At 40.5% G+C, this 24,052-nt stretch overlaps 1 protein-coding gene across 6 annotated transcripts in view; it reads right to left on the bottom strand.

The window, feature by feature from the left end:
* Positions 1–23,064, bottom strand: part of LOC136773328 (uncharacterized) — a 70,946-nt gene extending 47,882 nt beyond the window's left edge. For 4 of the 6 annotated variants that reach the window (XR_010822593.1, XM_066726912.1, XM_066726915.1 and 1 more), the window contains exon 1: positions 21,855–23,064. Coding sequence is in view for 1 of the 6 variants with exons in the window: in XM_066726916.1 (XP_066583013.1) it covers positions 21,855–21,882 (28 nt within the window). In the remaining 5 variants the exon portion in view is untranslated. Of the gene's footprint in view, positions 1–57; positions 192–21,854 lie in introns of all 6 variants that reach the window. The other 2 variants (XM_066726913.1, XM_066726914.1) reach the window with 2 other exon arrangements.
* Between the last annotated feature and the right edge of the window lie 988 nt (positions 23,065–24,052).

Below are 24,052 nucleotides of genomic sequence, written 5' to 3'. Positions count from 1 at the left end.
CCTTGTATACGCAAAGATGGGCTATATATGCTTGAACAAGTCTTGAACTTTACATACCAACCGCGACTTCCGCCTCTTATCGGCCGTTTGCGTCCAACTTAATCTCCAAGAGAAACGCCCAGTACCAACGACACTCTCGACCAGAGGAGTACCAAGTGCAGATACTGACTTTCCTACGCGCCAGCTTATACCTAAGTCAAAAATATATGTATGTATATATATATATATGTATATACATGGCGATATTCCTAAGATCTATAGGTCTGAGCTTCTGTTCATATTCCACCTGGCAAATACGCAAGTACTCGCGCGTTTGAAACTGTGCAGTTGGATGTAGCTACGGTGTAGCTACAACCACCAATAAACACTTAGAGTTTGCGTTCATCCGCATGCAGCGAACTACTCCTTTGGAAAACCGTCCAACTTTCCACCCAAGCTCAACCGACGCTCCAACCCTTTTCCCACATTTGCCAGATTCAAAAGTAACGCGAAAATTCTTCTATTCCTTTTAATTTCACAGACAGTCGATATTCCCCTTCTCCGCACTTTGAGGTTTTTTTCTTGAAAACCCATCCGGATGTGTAATCGAATTTAAAAGCTAACCAGCTCAACGTTTCCTTTCTCGCCGCGATTTCTCCCAGCGAAATGCAGCGATCCGCAAATACCCCCAACTTACCCCGAGGAAATCCTCCGATCCCGAGAAAATTTCCTAGCAGAATTTAGTCACCACAGCGATTTCCCATGCACGACAATGTTTCCTTTCACCATTTTTCTTCGTCCTATGCTTTTTTCGATAATACGCTTTAAATCATATAACTCGAAACCTTCTTATTTCGCGATTAATTTAATCCGAACGCGCGAATAAGGGATGATTCTCGCGTTAATTAGTGTCTCCCCTGCGGATAAACATCGAGGAGGAATAACAAAGGGTGAAAGTGAATTTCTCCCAATCCTTCCCCCCCCCCCCCCCCCCATCACGGAGCGAACTACTTGAAAATTCTGGGAGTGTAGCGCTCGGTCTTGTAGTCGATTTCGCAACAGTTGCAGGGAGAAACAACAGATTCGAGTCCTTTGCGGCTTTACTGCGAATTCACTAATTTGAAGGTCTCGGAACTTTCGAAAGCCAAAAGTACCGTGTTAGCGTTCCTGCTATCCAACAAACTTCTGCCTTTTGCGAAATTTCCGAAAATTCCATATAGACTCCCAATAGAATTTAAAGAGCCCGCCACGATCCCGCAAACCTTCGCAACCAAACCTACAACCATTTGCGTTCACAGCTGAAACCGTAACAGTTTGCCTTTTCTCACCGTGGGAACAACTAACTGTTCACTATATTATTTTTATAGGTACTTGTTGTCTAACTTTTTCGTCGTCGCGCGTGCTCTCTTTCCTAGTTAACAGCATCATGAAGATTTTTCATAGAAACTAAACGTTACGATCGAATCTCCCATTACACACAATGCGCAAAAACTCCTTCTTTAATTCCTTAATGATAATTCTTGTGATTACTCTCAGAAATATATCAATTAAGTTTTATGTATCCGTAAACACTCTTTGATAATGGAACAAACTTCTATCGAAGGATATATACAGTACACGAGAAGCAGGATGACATCAGATTAAATAAATCATATTTTGCACGAGTAAAAATATGACTGTCCTCCGTGTTATACACACGTTCATACAATCATACTACAATATATTATTATATAAATAAAACCTCGTTGATAATCCCCTGTAAATTTATAGAAACATATTTAACAACACTTATGTAATGGAGAACCATGTCGCTATTTGTTCGTGAGACAAACAAATTTTTTGATAAATCACGCCGAAAGTTATGAGGGTTCGTATGCCATAAATTACAATAGTAATTCTGTTTCCGCTCGCAGCGAGTGGAGATTGATGCGGGGGCAGTGGGATTGAACGATAGGTAACTAGTAAGGTCCGAGAGTCTAGGAATCGCATTTAGCTCCAGTGACCGTAATGGTGTTTCGCGCAACGAGCAACAACGGACTCCAGTCCTTTGCGGATATACTACGGCGCATTAATTTGACGGTCTCAAAAGCAATTTGCTGCCTTGTCACGATAAGACAAATGTTGGAGACACCGAACGGAAGGTGGAAGGTAAGCTGTGTCCTTTGGCTGCACTCGAAGCTCCAACACCCGCTTCCGTTCGGTAAAGTCGTCAGAAACCTCTGCTTTACCTTTCATCGATCAAGTTTTAAGTAATTAAAAGCCCGCCAAAAGTCCAACACTCTTAGGCGCGTTTATTTTCAAACTTGAAATTCCCGATTCCGCCATATTTCTAACCTACAAAGTTGCCTCTTCGATGCCCTACCTTTCACCTCGAACTTTTCAATGAGCAATCTCAATCATTGGGAAATGTTACCTTTAACTAGAAACATACTTGCGCTCTCTTTTAATTGCATCTCTAAAGATTTTGTTGAAATTTTTGCTAGCTTTTTCGATTTGTAGGTTAGAAAGATATGGCGCCGACGATCGTTCGGATCAGATTCTGTCCGTTCACTCATATATTCCGAGGTCGTAAATAATTCGGAACCACCGCAGCATCCTGTGCATTTTCGGCACGGTATTTCCCGGATCAGGGATATTCACGGATTACTCGCACGTGTCAGATTGTATAGGTTAATCCCATATTTAGCAAAATACTTTAGCCAGTGGTGTCGAATTTTGTCTCGCCTGTTAAACGAAGAACACATATACAAAGGTAGAAAGCTTCGAGGGGATTTCTATAAATAGATGGATGCACAGCTCAGAGGTTAAAGGGAAGATTAACTAAGTGGAAGCTTCCGCGAGAACAATAAAGCAGCTGGCACAGTTATTTGAAATTTGGTAGTCGCTCTGCATAAAGCAACCAGCACGTAAGCAATTATCGCGATGATAGTCATTGAATAAGAGCAATTAAGGGACGTCAGTGCTCTCTCCTTCGTGAGAGCTTTCATAGGGTTTCTTCTTTCTCGCTGCACCACTGAATTGTTGCAAATGCAATTATGTTGAAATAAGGCGAGCATATGTTTCTCCTTTTAGCTTATTGCATTAATGCACAGCAGTACAGCGACAAAAAAAAGGCCTGTTTAAAGTCTCAGTTTTTCGTTACGACATATATCTGTCGCAATCAGTCATGGTGTTTGGAAAACTGGTAATCGTAATTGGTGCCTATCACTGCTACTGTAGCGATAATTGCCTGCAGTTTTCCTTTCAAGATATATTTCGGCTTGCGGCTAATCGTGATGGCCAAACGTTGCAATGAAACCGGACGTTAATTGAGTGTGCTAAACAAACTCCTAACCTGAAGCTTCTCATCGGTCGACAATGCAAGCTTCACAGGAATGATAATATTTCTCCATCAACTCAACCTTCCATAGTTCCATTACACATGCTGAACAGCACTATCATGTACCAGAATATTTGTGACAAATACATCATCAATAAGATACAATGATTTGTAATATAGTGTACATAATTGTATTTGTATCTTGTATTTGGTATGATATTATCTCTTACTTTTATTATATAGGCTATTTTAATGTCCATCTTTTCACGTAACTCATCATTATTTAATAAAGCTCTCTCTCTTTATATGTGGTATATACCATTAAATTTATGCATTGAGTACCACGAAACTAGATTCTATTTAATAAATTCAAAAACCTACATACAATATACTCGGAAAATATTTACAGAATTTTTCTGTAATAGCAGACCAATATATTGTGCTAAATGACTATAACATTCAGAATCACTGCATTAGTTAAAAATATTACAACTGTAATGAACCGTTAAAGCTGTTAGCTAAAAAATAAAAAAGCAGTAAAAGATAAACACTTCAAGATTTGACTGCGTGTAATAAAATTAAACTATAGTAAAATAACATGACTTCTATAAACTGCTTTTAGAGAAAATCCTGTACATATAATTGATTATGAGTACTTTGTAGCTTATTGATGTGTTGTGTAATTATTTTCCAATGATATAAATATATATTTAATTTATTTGTCATGTTTTTTTATACTTATAAATGAAAATATACTTTAGCTGTTTAATTAAACATAATAAATAAATAATATAGTTTTCCTTACCATTATTTGCATTTAAATTTACTTTTTATTACTAGAGCAAATTATGGAAAAAGATGACCACCCATATGTGTTTCTTGAATTAATGTAAAAGTGGAAAAAATACAGGAATAAAGTGAAACTATTTTTAATAATTTTATTTTAATTTTATTAATATAAAATATTCAGAGTATTTAAACAGTAAGTCAAAAAAGAAATCCATAACTTTATTTACTTTACTGCTTGGAGAAGATTGTATTTATGTAGTTTTTGTGCTATCCACCCTTGATAGGCTTAAATACATTTATGTTTTTATTATACAGTAGATTTCATAATTGTACATCATTGTTGTTAGAAGATGTAGCGATAAAGGTGCTACTGTTGCTGACATCCAATGCTTCTACTGGGAAATCATGTTAACCTACTATACCAAGCTATCTATTTGGGAATATACTCATTGCTCTACAAATAAGCAAACACTTGAAATATATAATATATTGCAGAATTCTTAATTTAGTTTAGTTTATTATTCCTATATAAATATTCCATCTTCACCTACAGTAATAAAAATATTGTCCATAATGCAGAATATCATTCAATTTATCCATTTCTTTATTAAATTTGATAATACATCACAGTGAGAAGACAATCCTTCCCAATTAAATAATTACATTTTATCTTACTACTAGCAGTGACAAAAGTTTTCTTTCAGATGTAAATAAGCCCAGGCATGCTAACCCTTCATTATCTTCTACCGAATATAAATAGATTTAGCAAAATTACAAGTATAATTTATATATATATATATATATATATATATATTTTATAATAAATCCGGAATTCGTTTTTTATATTTAGACAGGGGTAATATATGTGTATCGGAAAAAATTTGCTAAAATGATACTGTGTTAAAATATTTTCTGTTCTTCGATTTTATATTTTTTTTAAAACAGTTAAAAATTGAGAATTTCTGCAAACAATACTTGGTGTTTCGCTCATGAAGGCAATGACGTTACATGAGTTTTATCAGGGCTCATACTTATTATTAATTAATATGTGCTTTTACTACATATGCAACTCACTTTTACTACTTTTTTGGTTGCGAAGCTTTACCGGGTTTCCTGATTATTGTAGATAAAACGTCACCACGGAATCTGATTCGTGCAAAAAAGTAAATATTATCTTGTTTTGTCGAATCTTTTCAGTTTAAAATTGGCCAAATATTATCATTTTGGTTATTCGATTGGGAAATAATACTTATAGGAGCCAAAGAATACGAAACTATACTTTCCATTTAATTTATCCAGATTGAATTTCCTGGTGGTCATAGTGGATTCATTCGTGAGCGAATATTTAACACTGTAACCTAGGGCAAATGTAATTATTTCTGCGCAATTGATTAACCCTCGATGTCATTACGATGACACAACCTCATTGATGACGGCCAAACGCCTAATATTGTTTATTTATTGCGAAAAAGCAAAATCCAATCTATAGTATAAAGGTTATTATCGACCATTCCCTATATAGGGGGGGATGAAAAAGCTATATATATAATCCTTTTATTTTCTTCTTTCAATAATGACAAACACAATTATTGGCTTTAAAGGAGACTCAAACATCCCGTCCACGCCCGCTTAACAGAAAACTTCTCATTATCTTCCGCTTTCTTGGTATGCCTCAGGTTTTACTCCGAAGCCTTCCTTTCCTGTTCAAACTTAATCCGATACTAGAAGTTAATCCTAATAAAGTTATTCTCAAGTCCTTTTAACTCGTTTCGAAATCGATGCGACGGATCATCGGCTTAACAATAAGAACTTGTAATTAAAAGGTGCGAACCTAACCTAAAACAACTGTTAGCTATGCACAATATTCGAGATGCTTAGTATAGCGATTAAAAATATCTTTTCTCCTGTATTTAATTATTATTGATATTTACAAAGTTTCGTATTATTTTTATAATAGAAAATGTAGATAATATTTATAGACACTAATCTCTTTCGTTTTAACTAAGGAAATACATGAACAGGTAGATCGACCTAAAAACATTAAACTCTAATCGTATCTTTTAGTAAAACAAAAAAAACCATACATATGGTAAAGGACAAAGGTATAACTAGAAAATGTTATTCGTTTGAAATGGTAAAAAATGTTAGAAAGTCGAAAGCAGAAAAATTCAGTCGTTCATTTTCCCGTAACGTTAAATGGAATCTTGTCCGAACAAAGTTGAACTTGCGCGCAGACTGCATGGAAATGTGATGCGAGGCGTGAAATGTATTCTAAAACTAATGTTCCGTACTGGCATATTAGGAGGATAGACATAGTACTGCGGCTATCTGCTTCTACAATCATTCTTCGTTCTTCATTAAAAACAATTAAACCTGCCTAAGAAGCGAAATTTTGAAATTTGCAGAAATCGAAAGCTCTTCCTTGTTACGTCGTTATGGTGAATTAAAAGATGGGAGGTTTGATAATTAAACAAACGTTTCCGCCTTGCGGAGGGTGAGTTAAAGCCCGGCGTTGAATTAGGATAGATGATCACCGTAACTTTTCGATATTGGCTGTAAATACGAATTTTATCCATCCAGGGATTTGGAATGACAAACAGTTGTCAAGGGATCAGGGGAGGGAAGGCTTTTTAGCAGGATCGAAGAGTATATATATTTCACGTCGATAGGCGTCGTGACGCTTAGAGATGCGAACCAATAACGCCGAGTCGATTTTCGCTGAATTCACAATAAGAGCCGTCCATATTTTTGTTCAAATCCTCCCCCCCCCCCCCCCCCTCTCTCTCTCTCGAAATTTTGCCATTGTTAGCCAAGCGATCACAGAGAAAGATATACGTTAACCCTCTCTTTCCAGTTAATCAATGCAATATTTTACCCCAATTAGATGAATTAATGCAATAATCATTTTAGCTTTGATAAATGCTACCATTTATTATCCTGCATTAGATTCGAACCGATTCAATTGGATATTAGGGTCAACGGGGCTGGTGCACGAGTTTACGATTTATGCCAAGATAAATTGTTGCCCACCCTAAATGAAATCCCGGCTACGCCCGTGCGCATCTATTTGCATTTCGCGCAAATGTGCTCTGTCTTGGGAATTGAAAAAAATCTCTCGCGCATCTGCGTTAGTTAAACCTGACGAAATATTGTGCCAGGCTTAATCTTGCGAATCTCTGACATGTCCATATATGTATTAACTATATGTATATAGAAGAAAAAATCTGTCGTATCGCTAATTGTCGCAAAATTCCCTCAGGAGTTCAAGTCCCGGATTAGTGGTTCGTGGGTTATGCGAAAAGCTTGAGAAGCAGAAAAAATTGACTCGCGAAGGATCAATCGGATATCTTGGCCATTAAATAAGCGGCTTTTTGCCCTTGCGGACCTTTCTCCGCTCTTGGTCCCTTTGCGAGCATGGTTTCGCTCGCGAAGCTGCGTAATTAATGAAAAACGATCAAGTCTCATAATTCTGTTCCGCGGCGAGCTAATATAATGGAAGAAGGAGGAAAAAGTTTGGCCGAAAACGAGAAAAATATTAGTGATAAAATAGGAAGGAGGACATAAGAAGGAGCAGAGTCTCTTTTTCCCAGCGACGGGGTTTCGCATCGTAAATTGCCAAAGGGAAGAAGGTTGTGGGAGTTGCGACTGAGTGAGATACAGGGAGTGAGAGGGAGGAGGGGGGAGAAAGCGAAAATTATTAAAACATTCCTGGTACTCGCGACTCTCATCGGTTTATACCCGGACGCGAATTATTCATAGACAACGACCAGGATCTTGGTCAAAAGCAAATCCTTACCCATGGGCCAAGAAATTTTCGGTGAAAACTTGGGAAAACTTAATAAAGGCCTCCTGCTAAGATGAAAGGCATTAGAGACGAGTGAAAGGACAATGAGTGAGTGCGTGGAGCACGGAACTGTAATAAAAGCGAGTGCTGCTGGATTAAAGTTACTATCTTTCCCTTTTCTTTTTCTACTTTTTCTCCTTTAACCCCCCTCCCTCTTGCCAATCCTTCTTTTTTTCTCCTTCTCGCTTTCTTCCTGCCATACCCCCCCCCCCCCTACAGCTCTAGCTCCTACGCTCCCTCTCTCTCTCTCCATCGAATGAAAATGCTTGACTTTTTTCGTCGAAACTATAGCAAAGCTACAAATTGAACTTTCTACATACATATATATATATATATTATACTATACAGTATGCGTATCACAGTGACAACATTGAAAGGAAATGATTACGACGCACTTGGCTCTTCAAACAAATCTGCTTTTCCGAATTTTCCCCCGCGACACTGAAGTCTCTTCGTAGTAACGCCTAGTAGGATTTATTGTACGTACGGATATAACCATCTTGTTTTTACGATTTCCCATCTACCTTCCTTTGCGTTGGCAATATCGTTATCCCTATTCTTGTGTTTTTTTTTCTTTTTTTTTAGGAAAAAGAGTACCTAGTTGGACCAGAGGCAAGCAGGATAAGCTATTCGCTAGTAAGCAATATATTTAGGCGTGTCGACAAATCTGCTTTTCCGAGCAAACGATTTTGCAGCATCACGCTCACCCCCCTCCAATAGCCAATTGAGCGTGCTTGTACGAAATCGAATCTACGTAAAACGACAAATTTTATTCTCTTAACCAAGCGAAAATTCGCTCCCTTTATCGCAGAAACTTCGCCAAGCCGAGACTCGTAGAGAATTGAGTGAAAAATCGCAAGAAATCCCATTGAAACGAATTAAAAACTCGTTCTTGATGGGATAAAGTAGATCGTTCCCGTGGATACTGCGAGAGAGGTCAGATCTTTGAAGAGAGATGAGAAAAAATGTAGAAAAATTGTAATAAAGGAACGAGACAAGATTTTTCAATATCGAGGAAAATATTATCCCTTTGTAAGATACTGTCAAAGTTGATTTAAGTTCTCGGAGAAATCTCATTGTCAAAAGTAACATTATAGCACAGTTGGTATGGTATGAAGTATCGCTTTTTCACGAATATCCGAGCGAGAGTTCGCTTGAGCGAATCAGACAATGGTGGGGTGGGTAAGCTGAGAAGAGAGGATAACGAGTAAAGGTGAGGGGGGAGTGGAGAAAGTAGAAAAAGCCTGTACGGACTAGCAGAATAGAAGGAGAAGCAAACGTATGGAAATCGCTTCTCGATCGCGATACGCCCGCGCGCCCCAAGATGCGTCGACGAATTTCATTTTCCAAACGCCCGGTTTTGCGGCATTACGCAAATCGCGTTTTCCGCAAAATGGCCAACGGAGCATGAAGATTTCGAGTCAATCAGTGCATGTAGACAGGAGCTGAAACTTGAAAACGAACAAGAGTTTTAGAAATAAGACTGGAAAAAACAAGGAATCTCTCGCGTGGAGGGTTTGAAAAGGGTTCTGTGGGGGAAGGGGTGGTAAAGGGAAGGAACAAGGGGCTATCGCATGGTATCAGGAAGTAAAATAAGAAGAGAGAGAGAGAGAAAGAGAGAGGGCGAGGGAAAACGGTAAAAATGGAGAACAAGCAACCGGAATGAGATCACGATTGGTGAAAATTGAAGCGATCCACGGAACGAAATACCATCCGGGTGCTGGAGGGGGTGTGGTCGGTGATACGTAGATGGAAATACGAAGAGGAGATTCCAGAGCACTATTTTCTTCAAGCGTGATACATACAGCACGATAGAGTTGCCATTTTAGCCAGATAGCAAGAGTGCAGGTGGTTAGTTGGGTTAGTTGCTTCGTGTACGCGATCACAACTCTCTACCCTCTCCTCCTTCATCACCCCTCGTCTGCATCACAGTTTCCCAGGCTCTTCACAGCACTCGGAACTTTGGTTATCTTGCAACGCAGAAGTGGTGAGCTACGATGCCAACGTGCATCGTTATCCTCGAATGTTCCACTTGTAGTTTCCTATGTATGTGGACCAATTGGCCGAGAATCGATCAGATTCGCCCCCTTCCTCTCTCGAAATGGAAGCCCCCATCCATCCTACAGACAAATCTATTCTTTCGATATACATGCACGCATGGTATCAGCCCTGATACTCACCAAAGGTCTGAAAGACCCTAAAATCAACTTTAATGTCAATTTTGACCGAGACCGTGCTTAATGTAGCACATTTAGTACCAAACTGTTCTGGTTTATGGTCTCAACTATAATTTGAACCATTGTAGTCGAGCTAAAGCAACTATGCTTCCTTTGGGTATAATTAACAACCATTTTGCGAATAATGTGTGGGGGTTTGAATACTTCGTGTGATCATAACGCTTTAATTTTAAAATATTTGGTGACGTGGAAGATAACTGACAGCTTCAGATGACAGTGATGGGAGCCTGTTGATGAACCACTACCAATACAAAATTAACAAAAAATACATTTTATCCATTTTCAATGAAATATCAGCTTAACGTTTTCGGTCAACGATACACTGATGTGATTTTCATTAGGAATATCGACATTATATAGACGCCTCTTTAATGCTTCACAGAAACTACTAATCTCATTACTTTCTTTTCCAGTAAAAACAACCATTATAAATTTAATTATACAGTTTATAATCACCTTAATTTGACGTAATCTGTAACTTTTAAAACTATCGGAATGCTTTACAAGTAACAAAAGAAGATTTATTTTCTAAAATAATGTCAGTTTAATTTTCCAAAGTAAAAATTTTGCATAGAACCATGCAAATTAGAAAGAAACAAAAGTTATCTAGGGTCTATGCATATAGAACCTTATGCGAGGGATGTGAGATTTTGAGAGGTGCGAGTGATTAGGGTTGAGAGTACAGTCTTGAATTCTATCAATGATTTTTGGAACGAGAAGCCCAATGGGGTTGAGGGGGCAAAGGCATTCGAGGGGAATGGTTAATGATTCTCGAAGGTCTGTTCAGACCGGAAGATGAGAGAGCGAAGCTCGGATAGTCCATTGTCTCACCTGGGTAAGTTGAGCGAATCAGAGATCGTTCTGGAAAGTGTCGGTGAGAGAGTCTCTGCGGGGCATTTTACGCGAACGAGTAGCGGTACTTTGGTTTCCAGGCACTATCTGGATTCGGTCCACTCGTTCCACTCGCTAAATCTTTCCAATGAATGCGTCATATATCTCCCGCACTGATTCCAACCGACCCATCCATTCCTCTATGGTATATTAACTAGCGAAACAAACGTGTACGTGGCAAACGCACACGGACGCAGAGATCGCAAACAGAAGTGTGTGTTTGCGTATAGCGATCGAGGGAATCGACGAACGAGTATCTCGCGGTACGAGTAAGAGGGATCTAATTAACGCCGTTCCATTTAATCCGAGTCACTCATCGATCGTTACCATCCATTTACAGAGAGCCACAATGCTCCATTGTAATCTTTGACGCAGATAACCGAATGGAACGGGTGGTTTATTAATTTTTCGCGAACCTCTGGGCTCCAATCGGTTAAGTATACACGCCGGTTAAATAATTAATATCAACTTGGCGTAGGAATTTACATTGATAGGCTCGCTTTACAATTATACAAACCGTTTGCAGCCTCCGAGTGGATTTCATTGTCAATTTCAAAGGCTTGTTTACATTGGGGGAGATTCAATCGGGAATGCAGGGTAGACGCTCCCGCAGATCAAACCACGCGATTGTCTTTCAAACGTCCACGCGACGCCTGCGTCATATCGGCGCCTCGTTGAAAAATTCAACTTTCTCGCTGACCCTTGAAAAAAATCCAACGACAGTGAGAAATTTCTTCATAACTCTCCTCGCGCTTCCAACTTTTCTCGCTTCTTCTCAGCTCCACTTGTGGATCGCGTTTTCGCACCAGACAAATCAACCCTTGAAGTTCACCGTCTGAAAGACAAAATTTGACTGGACCGAGCGACCTTCTTCAGAAACCGTCCTTCCTCTCGTCTCCCGCGTTTCGAGCATCCGGGATACTTCTCTCTTTCAATTGTCAACAAAAAGAAACAGTTCAACTTAGCCGTGTCTTTCCGGAAGTTTTTGTCAAACGGAACTATTGTGGAAAAGTATCTCCAAGTGTCTCGTTTTTCCAAACTCAAAAATAGACCGAGACAGAAAAATAACAAAACTGTTAAATGGATACACAAATATTGAGTACTGATGCTCGTTTTTGCTTCCGGGATCGAATATGAGATAGTTGTATAAAATATAAACATGTATTGTGAAATTTAAAAGCCGCAGCAAATTTAGCGAGAAATAAACACGGTCGGATTCGAGTGGCTGAACAGCCAAACCGTTTTTGGTTAGGAGGAGAGGGGAGCAGTTACAGTTGAAATGGCAAAATTTCGTTGAAAGTTTATCGATTTAATTTTTCCACCCTGGAGAGATATTTTTTTGTATGATTTGGGTGATTTTATATGGTTTGATTTAAGATTTCGATTGTTGTTGGAATATAAGCGTGAGAGGAAAATGGGGAGGGGCTTTATGCGAATGACCAAGGGGCGGGAGGGTGAATGGGGTAGGGTCGACGTTCTGGTTGTGTTAGGTCCGAATAGCAGGGCGATAGGGGGAGGGAGGGGGGGGGGGATGCTTGACAGAGAGAAAGGGTACGCGTCAGTATAGTCAATATCGGAGCCACATATCCGGCGGTTCTCTGGATCGTGCGGCTCGATAGGTCGCTTTCGCGGTCAATCGCCGCGAAACGTTTAACAGCAAATCGCATTGCAAGCTCAAAGACGAATTGGCCCATCGGAGCTTTGCTAATTCCTCATTGCCTGCCGAGATGCTTCGAGCTTTTCGCCCGGTCCAAACACGAGTTTGCCTTTGTACCGTTAATTTCCACCCTTACCCCCAAGCATATGCGCGTTTACGATCAACCATAACTATACTCGAGACTCTTCTATATTGCCCCAAAATCTGATTTCATCCCCGCAAGATCAATGTGTAAAAATCGAGCAAGGAGAAATTCGATCGACAACAGATGCTAATAAACGGTAGAAAAATGTAAATAATGACGAGGTGAGTTCGTTGAAGGGATGAGAAGTAGTAGAGGTTTAGGATTGAGTGGGTCTAACGAAGGGAAATCTTGGACGGTCATTAAGGGTGCGATAAAGAAACGGTTGGAGGATTAACGTAAGCCAGCTGTCGTTGCTGCACTCATTACAACCTCCTTGCGAGAAGGCCTTTATCCCATTACCATGCGGGGGTGAGCCTCGCGCATGTATGCCACATTTTCCTGAGATTTCCGATGCTCAGCCAACCTAGCCCAACCCTGTCGTCGTGAGTCCCCCAAACCCGCACTCGATGACTTCCCATTCTGCATATGAAGCTTATTATACCACCCAAGTGGGGACTGTATTGTACTCGACCAACCCCTTTTCCTTTTCCACCCTAATCCCCTCTTTACCCTCGACTACCACTATCTCATTCTCCTCCTTCTCACCTTACCACATTCAACTATCAATGCTAATCACACTCCACCCTCCCAAGCCAAGAACTTGATCCTTTCTGCTCTCACCCCCAATTCTCCCTTCCTATCCCACATACTTATCACCCCGTTTGCACCGATTTATCTCTTTCGCTCATTTTCCCCTTAATTTTATCGAAGAAATTGGAAAGAAATTTTCTCTTTCCTGATGTATACGTATACATTTATATATATGCTTATCCAGAGGAGTCGTCGAACAAGGAGGATGTAGTGAGTATATGAAGCGTAAGTAATGTCGTATACAGAAGAGGGTGAAAGGTGGTTTACAAGGGTATCGAGATATTCGAATGTGGGAGGGAAACTTGCATTACTCTTATCGTCATGGTATTAAGGGGACGCGAGACCAAAGTTGGGTCGCTTTTGATTCATGTCGGGTTAACCGGCAGATCAGGAGTTGACGCGGTTGTACCAGAGTTCCCGAGGATCGGCTTACATTAATAACTCCAAGATAATGCAGCCGGGAGAAGTGCAAACTTTGTACCAAGCTCAACTTGGTGCGAAAATCACGAGTTATACGGCCGATTGATGAATCACCTTTCTTCAAGCTTGTCCATGACACAAGAACACCCTCAATGATGGATACCACCGGTAATTATCACCCAGATATTCAACTTTTTACAGAGACTATCTGCACCATTTCTCCAGTTTCTCGCTACGCACCAATCGTAAACAAACATTGAAAAAAACTTTATCGTGAAATATATAACGATCCGGTCAAACGAGCCGCTTTTTACCACAAATATTTGTATTTTGGAACAGATGAAGCTTTGAACTGATTGCTATTAACGCACGCTGGCAGAATTCCGCAAGTTTCTCATAACCCATCAATAGTAAAAAATAGCAATAGAAAATCTTTAATCATTGAACCGACGATCCTATCAAACGAAAGCCATTATTTACCATGCAAAAATGCTCATTTCGAATTAGTTACAGCTCTACACCGATCGTTATTAAAAAATATTGAAAAGTTTGAACTAGTTTTCGCAATCGACGAAACATGAACAAAAAAGAACATCGGAAGCTTTTTAATCATCGAACTGATGATCGGATCAAAGGAGAGCCTCTGCTGGAACGGGAAAACTTTTCAACGTGTCAAATTAGGAATGACGGATCGTTGAAGAAAAAATGTTATAAAGTGATTGTTCCATCCAATTGAGTTTTATCGCATCTTGCTGGAGGATCGACGAGTTAATAGAATACGTGGGTTTCCAACTATAGGTAAGTGATAAATTAGCGTTTGGAATCTTTCAAAGTGCATGCATCTTTGGACCACGAGTGGGGAAGGCAGCGTTATAATTGATGTCAGGTCAACGCGGAAAGCAGTTAATTTCACTTGTAACGTATCAGCTTCTACGCTAGTATCGCGCTCGAACATTTATAAAGCTCCATGACCTACTTATTTTGGTCGTTCTCGCGTTAGGTGATTGGTAGCGCGTGGAAAAAGGAATTTGACGAGAAGAACAAAAAAAAGAGAAAAGCGAGAGGTGTGTGTCCTCTCCGGATCGTTGAGAACAAAACGGACGCGGGGCTGAAAAGAGAGTTGCGACTACGATACGGGCCAAGCTCGAAAAGTAAAATCGATAGTTCCTTTCGAAGCATTTGAACCGAGTTCCGGGCCGTTTGTTTACTAGCGTTTAGCCTCCGTGTTTTTCCGTGCTCGGCGATCCGCTAACAGCGTCGTAAAATATTGGACCAAACCTTGTCAAGCCTTGCAACGCTTCGTCAACCTTTCCACCCCCAAAAAACGACCAAGTTCTCGGAACATCGCGGCTTTTTCCTCTTTTTTCCACTAAAATTCCACAATCACTCAGATGGATAGCCGTATTGGAAATTTTGCCCTTTACGACGAGCACTGAAAAAAATGAAAGACGTTCCATTTTCTCGAACGCGAGTATTGTACGTACTTGCGGCATAAAATTATCAACGAGCTATTGGAAAGTTGATTTATGACGTAACTTGAGACTCTCTCTCCTACTCGTCCAGTTCCTTCAGCAGGCATCGCAAGGGTGATTTCCAGCGAAGAATAACTTTTCTCATCCGGAAAAATGGACTGGAAACCTGAGTTAAAACGTTACTCGCTTTCCAATCTTTCGCGAATGGACGTTATATCGACTGAGATATTCCTTAATTTAGCCCTGTTTTATGTAGCATACTTGCTTCTCTTTTTCTGACGAAAATGTCCCAACGATTTGTCACTGATCCATTTCGTTGACCCCGATCCTTCCTCCGTTCTCCAGTTTGGTAAACAATTTGGATTAAAAAACTTTGTTCCACGGATAGCAAAAGTAATTGAAACCTCGAGAAGCTAAAATAATATATATACCAATTATTCTACTCTCCACTAATATTCCATTTATCATAGAAATTATAATGTATCTCAAGCAACTTCATTGAGATATATTTTTAACACATTGCGGAAAATTGTATTTTAAACTCTCCTCGATTTTATTTCTCGTCTCCAGTGTGACATTTTTATTAGAACAATTAACTGGCCACTCTCGGATGGGTTTTGAAAGCTCCTGGCTCTTTCGTATCGAAAGTGGGACAATAAGAGAGACGCGAGAAAGCAGGTTAAACGGTGGACGCGTTTTTAAGGGAGTCGTTGGAGCTGGAAAAGAGAAGATTTCGTCCGTCTTTAATCGCAGGATTCATATCGACATACCTTTAATGACTAGAGAGTGCGCCGTTTAAGAATACAGCAGTCCCGCTTCAGCAGACCGAGAAACGATGACGACGCTTTAACTTTCCAGCTGAGTGTACACGCCAATTAGATTTATTGTCATAGCGACGAAAGACGTTCCGAGTAGCGCGGTATTAACATATCTCGAGTTAGAACGAGCGGACTCGGGACGAATACGAAGCGAGAGAAAAACGGTAATTTCCTAGATGGAGAAATTTATGGGAATCTTGCTCCCTCCCCTCCCACTCCTCGTTGCTTTTTAATGCGTATTCGCGATGAACTAGAGGAAAAGAAACACGAGATTTCTTGTCCTCTTCCCATCTCCAAAAAAGGTTCATCAAAGTTTTGCTATTATATATATATATCTTATGAATCTCGTGGCAGTGGTAAAATCAAACATTGGTCAGACTAACGAGGAACTAAAATTAGTTAAGCAAGGATCCGGATAGTTTTAGAATGGAGCGTGATTTTTGTGGTTTGATCGTCCAGGTGAGAGTATACGAGGGTGGAATGGAAAAGATTTGGTCGCTTAACCGAGTTTCCAATTGAGTGACGCAAAGGGGAGGGGAGTATAAGAGACTGACCGTATATACGATTGCTGAAAGAAGTAGCCTTGCTTAAGGAGGAAAGTTTTCTTAACAAGAAGCTGCAAGGGTTAGCTCCGTGTAGTCTTAGGAACGGCACTCCAGGGTGCACTGACCAAGCAAAAACCTAACGATGTAGCCCTGTCGAGATTTGGAAAATGAAACACCCCTTTTCTCCCTCGATTCTCTATCAAAGCGTTTGAGAGATAGAATAAAGCATTTAAATAGTCCTTACAAGGAGTGTAAAATCGTCCAACTAGAATTTCCATGAATTTTTCCGGTTCTCCTTCGAGAATTGCAGGAATTTTTCAATCATTTTTAGGCATTCTTTTTATCGAGCTTTGCTTTTGACTGGGGACATCGGGTTCCGGGTTGGAGTGGAATGGAGGGTAGAAGGGCACACAGGAAATGAAAAAGTTAGGAGCATCCAGAGGGAAAACGGAAGTGCGGCCCTACGATCACTATGCACGTGACGCGAAAAAACTTGCAACTCCTGTCACCGTTAATTACGCCCTATTATTCTGTGTCCTTTCGTTCTGACCCTTTTCTATTTAAAGCGCATTCAAATGACGAGCTCTCGAGCAACCCCATCCCTTATGAATACGCATATATGCATACACCCTCTTGATCGATTATCCACAAACAACCAAATATTTTAAAGGCAAACGAACTCGAGCTGCCTTTTTATCCGGATTTTTTGCTTTCCCCCTTTTTATCCTGTTTCGACCTCTCGCGGCCAGCTCCTTTTTTTCGCTCCGGGAAATCCCTCTGGAAAAGGCGAAAAAGCCAGCTTTTCGGCTTCATTTCGCCGCCGTGAAAAGGCTCGATTTCTAAAAATTAGCCAATTTTACGTTTCAACCAAAACCACGTAGCCAAAAGTGGCGCTTATTGTTCGTTTGATATGAATTATCAGAAAGTAATTCTCAGCGGAGCTCGTGTACATGTTGGAAACGTTGGTTTGATGGGTTTTGGGTAAGTTGCTGGTTATCGCTTCGTGTTTCGGCTTTTCCTTCCAATTTGCTTGGCACGTGAGGTAAATTCTATGGGTGAGGGTGAGGGCGAGGGTGAGGCGGAGCGGAGAGTGATCCAGGTTGGCACGTGCGAGATTCCAAGTCACACAAGGGTCACTCGAGTAATGCGAGATCTTCGATTTTTCAGTGGGCTTTCGCGGGTGATCTTACACGGACTAGACGCGCTTTGTCATAAATTACTTTCCGCGTGACAAATATCCCGTACGACCCGGATTTGAAAGAGGAACTTTGGGTATTCCGTGCTTCGCGCGTTACTCTCTCATCCTCCCCTCCCATCGCTAGCCCCCCCCCCCCCCCCCCCACCCGTCCATGTAACCGCACCGATTCGTTACATCCGTGACGGCTCAAAGTTAAGCTTCCTTCTCGCCGAGAATATTTCCACCCCGTGAAAACACGAATTTCCCCTTTTTGACGTTTATCTCAATAGCAGGAAAATACAGCCGATGGACTAGACGTGTCTACGCTGCCAAAAGAAAGATAGTCGCAATCTCTATTTTTCACACCTTTATCATGTCGCCACAGTCTAGTTTCAAAAACTAGCTCTCATATTAATTTCCTCAATTTCTCTATTTACGATTATTCGCGCGTATTCCATCACCAACTTCTTTCGCGTTCGTTTCAATAGCATCGGGAAAACATAGCTAATGGATCAGAAATATCTTTGCTCTGCGCCAAAATAGACTCCGCGATGACGTTTCATATTTTTCAATACTACTACCCTCCACCCTCCATCAGCCCTGTCAGCTCGTTGAATTCATCATTTAGGTAAATTCCAGCAAACCTATTTCGAGTAATTAATTGAATTAACTATTTTCGCACAGTCTAGCAAAGTAATTTAATTTATTAACGTATTCGTTTTTATAGAATTCGTTCTATCGTGCATTGATTGCCTCTTGCGCGAAAATCTAAAACTGTACGAAAGGGATGTAGACTTAAAATTAGAGAGACAATAATCGCGTTTGAAATCTATTGGCATGCATAGATCCGGTTTAAATTTGAGGCTTGAAAACTGAGGAGAATCGGGAAAAATTTCTGTCAGGGAATGCATTATTGATTATCTGGAGTGTATAGGCATTGGCGATGCAATCCCTGATTAAGTATAATAATGGGCTGCGTGCTTCCTGCGTACGTGGACCTTCTGCACACACAGTTACGACGTAGAAAATTATGATGTAATGTCGCTAATGTTCCAAAACATTTTCCAAAATTATATTCTCGAGAGTTTTGCGCTGCTAACCGCAACGTGTAATCAATGGCGTACGAAGCGTTGCATTATTCATGGGCTCACAAATTATTGCTGGTTATACGAATCGTGGTTGACACTGCCTGCACAAGCCCACTCTATAAATATACCATTCTATTCACTTTTATATCCAATGATTCAACCGCTGCTGCCAGCCAAGTGCAAATTATTCCCAAACGATTATCTCGACTCATTTCGAAACTTCTCTTTTTAACAATATATTCTCAACAATGTGGAATTATATTAACAAATAGTACATTTGTGTGCAAGACTAGTCGGTGAATGCATCGTTCCGATACTACCTTTTATACCTTACATGCAATGACACACTCAAAATTCTATCGATCCGAACGATTAACATTTTTCTCGTCCAATACTTTTCTATTTTCTCATTTTTTTATCAGTCTAGCACAAATGTATCCTTTGTTTCACCGAAGCTTTCTTCATCATGCTGCGAATAATTTTCAACAAAATCCGTTATCAATCTCGAATAAATGCTTGCACAGTGCCATTTGGTAACTCGTTATTCATCGTGAACCAACAATTTCTTGTCATCTCTGGAAATATTTTAAGTCAAGTCGTGTTAAACGATCCAGTGATTGTTCACAAGGGTAAATTTATCGAAATGGTAGAACGGCCTTGCCTGTGTGTTCATCCCTATCGCTGCTCTCGAGCTCAGACAAATGTATCTCATTTGTAAGTGATTTTCTATAATCTTATTCAGTAGCCAGTGTGTGTGCATCTGTGGGTGTGTATAACCGCGGACGCCGAAGAGAGAGAAAGAGAGAGAGAGAGAGAGAGAAAGAGGTCACGATTTATTCTTCTTATCCTTAAGCAAGTTTGATAAAGCCTGTTCGTTGGATTGGCAATTATTGGCTCGAAACATTCCTACGCGGTGAAATCTTATCGTCGTTATGCCCAATATAAGTGGCTTCTCGATGTTCTTATATGTAGGTCACTCAGATAATCCTGTTCTTGAGCAAATATGATAGCGCCCCTATCACGTTAAAGAAAATATCTATTGTTTGTACGAACCCTTATTTTTTCTCATTTTCTTTCTACCCCTTCGATCGATTAGTAGAAATAAGACGAATCACTTGTATACACCCCCAACATAACGATCTAATTAAAACTTTTTTTACTCGGACTCATTATGTATTATTACCATTATTCTGATTTTTATTGTTATTATAATTAACAATCGTTAATATATATACCTATTATTATCGAACTTCAATTTTGCCTTCTCGCTAATATAATTTTAGATGAAACCAGGGAATTTCGAACAATTTAATTGTATACGAAGAACGACGAAGAATAATACGACTAGTGGGAGATAATGATTTTCCACAAAATTTATATTATTGTGAGCGAAAAAATATAACAAAGTTTTTTTCAACTTTTTTTGGTATAAATGCCTCAATGAAAAATATAATAATTTAAGTATATCTAAACTGGAAAATACGTTTGAGTGAATCCCCTTGCTGTATCCAAAGACATAGTTATTTCGCTAATAGAATCGGAACGTCAGATCTTGCGAATCAGTGATATAATCTTCCTTCCTCCACCCCATCTCTCTCTCTCTCTCTCTCTCTCTCTCTCTCTCACACACACACACACACTGAATTTAAGCCATTCAGTTTTTAAATTAAAAACTTAAATCGATGTTTCACCATGGGAAACTTTTATCGCGATGTAATTTGCATACTATTAATATATTTACATAGCCCGTGCAACAATTATTTAGATAAAGAAATATTCATTTACTGCCGTTTAATAATCATTTCGAAAACCGATCTTTCCAATTTGGACCGATCCATTCGGAAACGTTTTTCAAAATTCACGAGTGATTGTCGTTGCGTCTATAGTCACTAACAAATTGAATGAAATAAACATAAATCTAGCAATTTTTTTTTTGTCTCATTTAGTCGACGATCGGTATTCTATTTGAAATATAATTGAAAAATATTAACTCCCAGGTGGCGGTACCGGTAATTAAATAATAAAGAACAGCATGTAACGTTAATTCGACCGTTCCATTCAGCCCAATTATTTTACCACCGCGAAATAGCTGCAAAAAAAACACTGCCGTGGTTTTGTGGATAAGCAAAAAAATCAAGCGTAACAAGCAGGGGGAAAAAGGGAGAGAAAGGTGGGGGAGAAAATTATTGTTATAGAAAAGAGGATTAGGGAGAATAGAAATTAACGGTCGGATATCTAAATTAGTCACGAGGTGTCCCAATTTGTGGAATAAGGATGACATACGTCACATCCGAGCGTTTACCGACGTGTTTGTTCTAGTCGATTAATACTCAACGGAAGCCGCTATAAATGAGTTAATAAGCCGCTTACATGAAATTTCCATCGTAATGAGAGATAGCGGCTGCATGAATTTCTATCCATACGAGTCGCCGTCCATTACTCCTCCAGCCCATTCCACGAATCAATGAATTTTTAAATCCCGATGCTAATGACTTTTCGCTAATTATACTCCAATTTCAGGAGCGTCCCTTGTGTCATTATCCTTTCCGGAAGTCTCTTTCTCGGATCCCGTGGTTTCATCGTGAACTTTAAAAGTGGCACGGAAGTAAAAGACGGATAGAGAGAGAGCGAAGGAGTGGCGAGGGGAAGCTGGTGGGGGAACCGGGGTAGATAAAGGAGTGCAAGGATTATAGGGTAGAGAGGGAAAACGAAGCAGTTGTATAAAATAGCGTTTAAGCCGGTGGTCGAAGGTGGGTGGAAAAAGAAACAAGAGAGGGATGGTGAGAAAAAAAATGCAATCTCCCGTTACAGGGTCGGACCGCAGGGGCATCCCCTGTACTTACCTAAAATTGCAGCGTCGGACAGAGGCATCGAGTAGTTGGCATCTCGAGTGCACGGAGAGAGCCACGGTCTATTGGGAGGATGAGAGCTTGAAAGGCTAGTGGATCATCTCTAACAGCCGAGGAATTAATTCACTTTTCAAGTAGAAAAAACCCGAATTAACGATACCAACGTCCGTCTCCCCTGTCCTTCCTTTTCCTCTTATTACATATACCTCCCTCTCTCTCTCTCTCTCTCTCTTCCCGTCTCTACTTCCCAAACACACTGTCGCCTCTTCTTCTATATCCGCCCAGTTTTTTCTTCAGCTGCGCCGTTCTCCAAAAACTCCTTTTTAATTTTCAATCTTCGTTTCCTTCATCCTTGTCAGATGGTCTCTTTACAACCCCCACCCTGTCTCCTTCTCTTTTACCAGGAGCTTTAATCTGTGGAACACTCTCACACGCACGCACATACACACACAGGTGCTTTCGTTGTGAAATCTAGTCACTGGCTGGCTCTCCTACACGTCTCGTACGTGACTGTTCCGATAAATCGAAAGAGAAGAGAGGGGATTGGTTTAAAAAGTGAGAGAAGAGAGAGAGAGAGAGAGAATAGAGTTAAAGAGAGGTAGTGGAGTAATTCGTGCGGAGCTACGAAAAAAGGAAAGAGAGATAAAAAGAGAGAGAGAGAGGAAGCTAGATTGAAACTGATAGAAAAAATACTAAATAGGAGTGGGGGTGGAAAATTGCATGAGAAAAAAATGCACTTTACACACTGAATGCGGACTAATATAATCCCCTTAGGAGTGTCGCTACGTTGGCCCGACGATGATTCTGGCTCCTCCGAAAGTTTCAACACTACCGTTGTATGCGCGTTACGAGCCTCGAACGTGCACTGCAAACTTTAGTTTACTCTCCGCGTGTTAAATAACATTAAGTCAACGGCCCGTTCATTTTTACCTCGATTCTTCCGGTAGATTGAGGCTCCTTCCGTCAACCCTCAGCTGTGCCTAGATTTTCACTTTCTCTCTCTCTCTCTTTGTTTTTGCTCCATCTCTTTCTCTGCCGGCCTCGCTTGATTTAGAACTCGTTGTATCTTCCAAGTAAATCAACGTCGCGCTTTGTTTATCTTCTTAGCTCAGTTTCCGTGTCAGCTATCGGCAATTTGTCCGATAAGAGACAACGAGGTCTGGGAAAAGGGAGGCAGAAAAGGGTGCCGATCCACAAACCGTGCGCGCCGAGGATCGGGCGGTGACTGAAAGACCGTAGTGTAGAGTTTAGTCCGTAGCGTAGCGCGGCTGTGGCGGTGGCGGTGGCGGTAGCGGTGGAAAACCGTACCGTCGACGCTCTCTCCTCGTCTCCTCACCCCCAACGTCTGCCTCTCAACAGTACCAACAACCACCAGACTAAGAGTTCACTCTTTCTCTTCTTCTTCTTCTTCTTCTTCTTCTTCTTTATAACAATTTCTAGTTCCTCCCCCTTGTCTCCGCTATACAGTTAATTCATCTCATTTTCATCCTTTTTCTTCTTTTAATTTTCATCTCCGTGACTTTTTTTTCATCGTATTTTCTCATTTTACTTCCTTCTTCGTACCTTTATACTAATCTATTTTATCTCGTGTTTCCCGTTCTTCTCCTTCTTCTTCTTCTTTATAGCAACCTCCATCTCTTTCCTATCGTTTCCACTAATCTACTATCTCGCTTTCTACCTTTCTTTCTTTTCTCACTTCCAGTCTCACATATATACTTTCTCCCTCTATATCATATATGAACCCTTTCGTTCCTATACGTCTCCATGCTGAAGTACCTCGCTTCAGCGGATATACACACTAAAATTGTGTGTGTGCGTGTGTGTGTATAAGAAAGAGAAAGAGAGAAAGGAATATGAGAGCGAGAGGAAATAGTTGAACCACCACTACCAGTAGCAGTACCACGCCGCTCCTGTGAGGATATAGCAGTCTTGGATAAGAGAGGGGGGGGGGGGGAGACTAGAAATTGTGCAGTCTACCTTTCTCTGTCGTTTAAACATCGGTTCGCTCTCTTCCATCTTCCTCGAACCAACTCGCAGCATCACTCTATTCGGCTTGGCAAGCCCGTCTCTTCCATTTCCAGTAATTCTCCGGCTTCCTTACACCAAAGGACCCGAAGCCAAGCTTTTTCGCTGTCTCTTTTGCTCCAGTCGGTGCACGCGCAGGGCCGCGAGCATCCAACGGGCCAACGGTG

This window comes from Prorops nasuta, unplaced genomic scaffold (assembly GCF_024137725.1).
Source record: "Prorops nasuta isolate Cenicafe-Biocafe unplaced genomic scaffold, Cenicafe_Pnas_1.2 PNAS00005, whole genome shotgun sequence".
Taxonomy (NCBI): domain Eukaryota; kingdom Metazoa; phylum Arthropoda; class Insecta; order Hymenoptera; family Bethylidae; genus Prorops; species Prorops nasuta.
Note: the sequence above shows the minus strand (reverse complement) of the source record. Positions and strands in the feature narration are given on the sequence as shown.